Source organism: Brachyhypopomus gauderio, chromosome 14 (assembly GCF_052324685.1).
Source record: "Brachyhypopomus gauderio isolate BG-103 chromosome 14, BGAUD_0.2, whole genome shotgun sequence".
NCBI lineage: Eukaryota > Metazoa > Chordata > Actinopteri > Gymnotiformes > Hypopomidae > Brachyhypopomus > Brachyhypopomus gauderio.
The window spans coordinates 7137780-7145010 of NC_135224.1; the positions used below are offsets into that span (position 1 = coordinate 7137780).

The 7231-nt window shown below is 41.2% G+C and overlaps 1 protein-coding gene across 1 annotated transcript; it reads right to left on the reverse strand.

The window, feature by feature from the left end:
* Positions 1 to 1306: 1306 nt before the first annotated feature.
* Positions 1307 to 7173, reverse strand: LOC143474796 (ciliated left-right organizer metallopeptidase-like). The gene is made up of 15 exons (XM_076972395.1): positions 7145 to 7173; positions 6338 to 6761; positions 6120 to 6213; positions 5792 to 5843; positions 5562 to 5711; positions 5108 to 5233; positions 4831 to 4915; positions 4512 to 4651; positions 4053 to 4236; positions 3735 to 3801; positions 3531 to 3627; positions 3309 to 3416; positions 3037 to 3165; positions 2749 to 2876; positions 1307 to 2057 (listed from the first exon to the last, which is right to left on the reverse strand). The coding sequence occupies exons 2-15, from the start codon at positions 6759 to 6761 to the stop codon at positions 1853 to 1855; spliced, it is 1989 nt and encodes a 662-aa protein (XP_076828510.1). The 5' UTR covers positions 7145 to 7173; the 3' UTR covers positions 1307 to 1852.
* Between the last annotated feature and the right edge of the window lie 58 nt (positions 7174 to 7231).

Below are 7231 nucleotides of genomic sequence, written 5' to 3' on the forward strand. Positions count from 1 at the left end.
ATTAAGATGAGTAATGTGTGTTTTAAAAATTGCTGATGAATGAACTTGCTAAATGGGAATTTATAAAATGCTAGAAATGTAAGATTAAAAATTAACGTTGGACAGCACTTTAAGTATATTTGATTTGGGTATTTAATTTTGGTCATAGTTCATTCTGGGTTATTGTGTTATGTTTACATTTCGGTTTGTGTTTTCTTGTTTGTGTTTAAAAGGTTTTTCACCTGCTACTATTGTGATCTTGACAACCTTCAAATAAAAGAGGAAAAGAAAGAGTTGATTCTTGGTCATTGAGTGAAGTCCAGTTCAAATTCTTCTGAAGCAAGCCACCCTTTCAAGTGAGGGAAACCTGCAGTTTAAACCTAAAAAGTAGGAAGCACTTGACTGTAAAGGAGGGTGAGTAATGGTAAAGGAGAGTGAGTTATGGTAAAGGAGAGTGTGTTATGTTAAAGGAGGGTGAGTTATGGTAAAGGAGGGTGAGTTATGGTAAAGGAGAGTGAGTTATGGTAAAGGAGAGTGAGTTATGGTAAAGGAGAGTGAGTTATGGTAAAGGAGGGTGAGTTATGGTAAAGGAGGGTGTGTTATGGTAAAGGAGGGTGTGTTATGGTAAAGGAGGGTGTGTTATGATAAAGGAGAGTGAGTAATGGTAAAGGAGGGTGAGTTATGATAAAGGAGTGGGCTTATTGGGATTCACCTGTGTTTGAAGCTCTGATTATATGAGTCTGAGAGCTTGTCTTAGAGTAATTAAAAGCACCAAACTAAATCAATACAAAGAATGTTTTTTTTCCTGTGTTCAAAGCTGAAGGTAAACCGTCTGGCTCACAGTACCGGCTGTCAGCTACCAGAGGGAGGTCACATGCTACGAATTAATTGGCTCATTAGCCTGATCTAAGTGGTCAGGCTCCTACATAACAGCTTCACATAGGGCAGTGTTGCAAACCTTTGGTGTGTGTGTTACATGTGTGCTACGCTTGTCAATAAACAGTATCATCAAGCACTCTGTGTTGTGTTAACGAGCAGGATTGACACAACCCTTAAAGTAACGCCAAGCTGGTAAAACATAAAAGGTGTAAACTGAAGATATTTTAAAACAAAGTAGGAAATTTCATATGAAAGAATTAAAACATTTCAGCCAATATCTGACCGGAGCAGCAGCAGATGTGACGTACAGAAACCGTCACCCATGCGCAGCTGTCTCAATACGTCATCAAACGTTTCCCAGTCACTTTAACTGGTGTCAGGTTCCTCATACTGAACTGACAACATACAGACCCATTCAAAAAATATTGAAAATCGTAGAAAAGTTTATTAATTTCCATAATTCCATTCAAAAAAGTTACTTTCATGGATTATAGATTTAGGGCCCACAACTTAAACCATTTCAAATTTATGTTTATTTTTACATAATTTAAAACCCACGAAAACAGGAATAAAAAAAAATTAGAATACTGTGGAGAAATCAGCCCAAAGTACTACAAAAAAAATTAGGATCACATCAAATCAAAATATGGTACTTTCAAAACAATATGTCAATCTTCAATACTGGGTTGGGAATCCCTTTGCTTTAATCACTGCCTCGATGCGACGTGGTATTGAGGCAATCAGCCTGTGGCATTAGTTCTGCACTGATGGACCACAAGTCACACAACACTTTTGCTATAGTGCAGTGGGCTGAAGCCCCCTAATGGAACACATCGGTACTGTTAGAGATGGTACTGGTAGGGGTTTCTCTTTATTTTCTGCTTTGCAAAGTGGAAAATATATACTACTAGTTATTGTTTACCTTTTGAATGTCACAGGTTTTGCATTGAGTGCACCTTTTATTTATTACATTTATTAAACTCCCATTATTCTCTCACACTGCATGAACTCTGACCCTGGCTGAGCGGAACTTCCTGTAGAAAGCTGTGACAGTAGCCAGTAAGGAGAGAACTGCACTGATGTTCAGCACTGTTACCATAGCGATCTCTGGATAGTCTGCAGATGCTGAGAATAGAGGTGTGGGGTCAAAGTTCACGTGGTGTTGGGACGTCACCGGTCGCTGTGTTGGAGAGTGAACTCTGGAGAAATGAGAACACTGTGTGTTATGTTGGTGAAACCTGATCTCAGTTTTAGAACTCACATTAAACAATTAATAAATCAGCATTTTATCATCTCAAAAATATTAGCAAAATCAGTAATTTCATGTCAAAACAAGACATTTCGATAAGTCAAGACTGTGGTTTCATTTACAGCAGGATCAATTATTATAAAGGTCTCCATATTGCTCTTCCTAAAAAGACAGTCAGACAAATTTAGCTGATTCAAAATGCAGCTCACAGAGGTCTTACTAGAGCCATGTCCTTAAATCCTTACACTGGCTATCAGTATGTTATGGAATTAATTGTTACTTGTTTATAAATTGCTGAATGGTCCAGGGACAAAATATCCATCTGGCATTTTCATACAACACAATCCTCTCAGATCAGTAGGAGCTCATCAGAGTGTGGTGTCTAAGGTCAACACTAATCACAGAGAAGCATTTAGCTTCTGTCCAGCTAAATGATGGACTTAAATGTCACAGTATCTCAAAAATGCCTGGACAGTGGAGATCTTCAAAGACTAAATATAGCTAATCTATCTTTCAAATTCTAGCTATTAAGTCCCAAAGTCTAAAAGTCCTCTATAAACCAAGCACTTTTTGAATATTTAAGATACCATGAAATAGGAAAACAGGAATTTCTCATTTTGTGGTACGGACGATTTACTAACCTGTCTCTGGGTGTAGAGGGATGTGGAGCTGAGGGGCAGGGCCTAGGGGTGGAGGTGGGCGGGACTATACTGTTGTAATAACATAATCTCTTGTCTGGGCAGAAAACCGTACCTCGATATCCATTCACCTGCAGAGATTAATCAGACAGATTAAATGGACTCAAAGAGCCAAAATCACCATGATTACAGCATGTGACCAAATGCCAGAAAAACAGATGAGGGAATAATTTAGGAAACTAATGACTAGAAAAGATAATTAATAATCTGATAAAACTGTATCTAATGTACCTGAATGATCTTTCCTGCTGGGCATTCCAGCCAGGCGGAGCCCACCACCTGAATCTGGTATCTGTTCCTCCCAGCACACCTGTGTCTATAACAGCGACCTGCCACAGACACACTGACCCTGGAATGATCCTGGGAAAATGGACAAATTAGTTTAATGTAAAGCAGCACAGCTGTGGGTAATGGAGGAGAACATGTTGGATGCTTTTCAATGAAAAACTTCATATTTGTAAGTTTGTGCATTTGCATGTATTTGCAGGAAGGACAGTCCGTACCTCACTGACGAGGCTGGAGAGAAAACAGCGGCTGTCCGTGTGATAAATCTCTCCACTCCACTCCTCCTCACTGCTGCCTCTGCTGTTCCCTTCTTTCCAACACTCACTCTAATAGGGCAGAGAGATTAACAGATGATCGGTGATACGGTGGTCAATCAGGTCAAAGTCAAAAGGAGATGTGCTCCCAATTGTAAAGGAAGGTACACAGACTTGAAAACTTACGGCATTGGCTAAAGGTTTGTAAATGCGGCATCCGTCCAGATATTGATCGCTCTGGCACTCCCCCTTGTGGAGATGAAGGTAATGACATCCTAGTCCACTGAGAGAAGAAGCCACGTTACTTCGAACAAGTCAGGTTGCATCTAGTCACTGTGTTCATTGGTTCAGTAACTGATTAGTGTAAACTGCAGATGAAGGTAAATTTACCTGCCTGTGCAGAAGAAAGCTGAGGGCTTACGGCAGGTGGATACAGACCCAAAGAGAGCACCTTCATCTAGGCACACACACACAGTTCATCTACTGAAGTGGGCCAGAGAATCATATTTATCTCATCCAGTGTTGATGTAAATACCCTCAAAGCTTCCATTCTGCACAACTAAATAGTTTAAAACTCAATGTGCTTCACTGGACCACAAGGCAAAACCAATAACCAAAAATTCAGGTACATATGGACTGCACTGTAGATTCTAGGTTATTTAACCCTCACCCCACAGCAAGCTCTGAGCTCGATTGTAAGTGTCTTACTCTCTCCCCATAGCAAGCTCTGGGCTTGGTTGAGGTTGACTGAGTACCAGCCAGTGTCCTGGAGAGCTGAGAGAGTGATTGGGTCGATCCGGACCAGAGACGGTTCTGTGAGCAGAGCAGTCATGATGGAGCCTTGGAGAACTCGCGCCTCCCAGTGAGAAGAGACACCACGAGAACTGGCATCCTGGGGAACAAGAGAGAGAGTGAGAGAGAGTGCGAGTGAGTGAGTGAGTGAGAGAGTGAGTGAGAGAGAGTGACAAATAGGAAGGGGGCAATAAGAAATTAAAGAAGAGGATCAAGGTCAAAGGACAAGGACATAAGAGCAAAAATGATTGATTAAAGTGTCTCACTCAATATGTTGGTCCAGTTCCAGGTGTTTACCTGGTCACTCAGTATGTGTGTCCAGCTCCAGGTGTGTACCTGGTCACTCAGTATGTGTGTCCAGCTCCAGGTGTGTACCTGGTTCTCCAGCGGAGCTCCCAGATCAGTGCGTGTGGAGTTGAAGTGTGTCTGCAGAGCTTTGACCACACCAGGAGAGAAGAGCCCCGTCTGCCCCGTCTCATCTGTGTTCATCACCTGAGTGTGGGAACAGGAGCCCACTACACAACACCAACACACTATTACATACCAACACACTATTACACACACGTACAGCACTATTACACCACACCAACACACTATTACACACACGTACAGCACTATCACATAACATCACACTATTACACACATGGAAAGCACTATTACACAATACTAGAAAAGTGTGTGAGATTCCACTGACTCTGGGAGGAGAGGGAACAGTCTCGCCACATGCTGAAGAGTTCTTTACTGAAGCCCAACATATGGAACAACTCATGGATCATTGTCTGTTAGACAGCACAGGGAAGAATCACCACACATATATACACACATAGTGCTATTGTCACATTATCACACACACACACACACACACACACACACACACACACACACACACACACACACACACACACTCACACTCACACACACTCACACACACACACATACTCACACACACACTCACACATACTCACACACACCTGCACCAGGTGTTCATTGCTGAATCCTTCCTTGCTGAGCAGTTCCCTGCAGATAACCACGACCCCAGCGACTGGACGCCCAGCCGAGTCTGTCTGACAGTGAGCAGAATAGGACAGAACACTGGACTGAGACACACACACAAACACCCAAGCAGGCACACACACACACACACACACACACACAAACAAGCACACATAAGCATATACAGATACATGTAAATAAAGGATTAAAGTCACCAGGAAGCTTAACATGTGAACAAATGCAGTGAAATTTTAAAAATTATACAAAACTTTTATTATATATTATATAAAAATTTTAAATATAACGTATTTTATATGTTTGAAAAATAACATATAATAAATATATAATCCTGACTATACTAGGAATTATTAAAAGAAAAAGGAACTAAAAGGACATTCTAAAAATTTGTGGTGTTAAAGAGAGATTTCTCACATCAGCTCTACACTTAATAGTGCTCTCAGTGTGCACATAAAGTAGGAAGTCGGCATCGGGAACTCCCGCCCCATCTGCCTTTAGCACTTTTAGGATTGGACGATCAGGATGTGGATAGACAATACAGCCACTCAGGTGGTCATCTGGAATCTGTCAATCAACACCAAGCAAGGTTGAGGTATAAGAAGTATGTAAGGAAATATTTGTTGTGTGGTGAACCACTGACTTACAGTCACACCCAGACACCTCTCAGACTGATAGTTGTCATTGGCTCTGCCACACCTGAGGGGAGGGATACAAGTCCTGATTGGACAAACAACTTGAAATAAAAATGACTGTGATAAAAACCTGACACATGTTGTCACATGTTGTTCTCATATTATACACACATTACAAAAATACAAGGAAAAGTTATTAAATAATCAAATATATGTAACAACAAAAGCATAGATGATAAGACCTCACTGAAACTCACTGACAGTCAAAGGAAATTGAATATAGATGCAAAAGCTTAAATAAAGACTTAAGTGTCATTTTAAAGAGGTGACCCAGACAGACCTGTTGAAGTTGGCACTACTGCTGTTCCTCCAGACGAATCTGCAGTACTTGTTGATATCTCTGTTCAACAGCAGTCTGCCAGGACGCCGCATTACTGTGGACACATCGGCAATATACGTGTGAACGTTATTTAGACTTGTAATACGGACACGTGCACACATTCAACACCCTCACCTCCCACTCAACCACTGAAACACTGTCTCACGCACACACCTTACCTGAGAGTAATTTAGACACAGTGTTGATAGCTTCACTGAGCGCTGTTCCCAGCCTCTCTACTTCCCCGTGTGAAAGCACTGGGCTTTCTCTGGGAGTCCATGTTGTGATTCTAATAGGCTGTGGATGGACGGCAGCATTTGTGTCTCTTTGTTTATATCTAAGAAACCGAGAGTTTTGTAACATGGTCTTCCGCTGATTCTGGGTTGTCCAGGGAGGCGTCGCCCAGGCTGTGTGGGCAGCAATGACGGACACCTCACCACTGACTCCAGACTTATTCAAGGCCCAATCAGAAGAGTTTAGCTGACTGGTGGGTGGGGCCACCACTCTGATAGAACTCTGAACCTCATCAAAGAGGCACTTTCCTAGGACACACAGAAGACATGGCAGCAGCAGAAGTGTAGCATGGTTTTGAAGAGCCATCATCTGGAAACAATGGATAATGTGCTGATGATTATATGATCCATAAACAGTGAGCTGGGCTATACCTTTAAATATGTAATAATCATCAAGGTCAGGATGCATTTGTGTTCTGCAATGCTGAAAAGTAACTAACCTATTAACTAAAAAGTTTCAAGTGCATGTGTTTTAATACAGAATACAGTACAATGAAACTACTCACACCTGAATACAGTATTATAAAACCACTCACATCTGATACCCAAGTTCCAAGATCATAAACTAATCTTTATCTTTTATAATAACCTTATTATAAAGAGAACTAATCAGCAAAATAATTAAAAGCATTTTTATAAACTGCCTATAGTTATATAGTCACATAAGCCATTTCATAGGTTAGCTGGACTCACCTGTATCAGACGTTCATGACTCTTTACCTTGAAATAACGAGGACCATGGAAACTCCACCACTTGGCTGTAATGCCTCACTTGTCCTA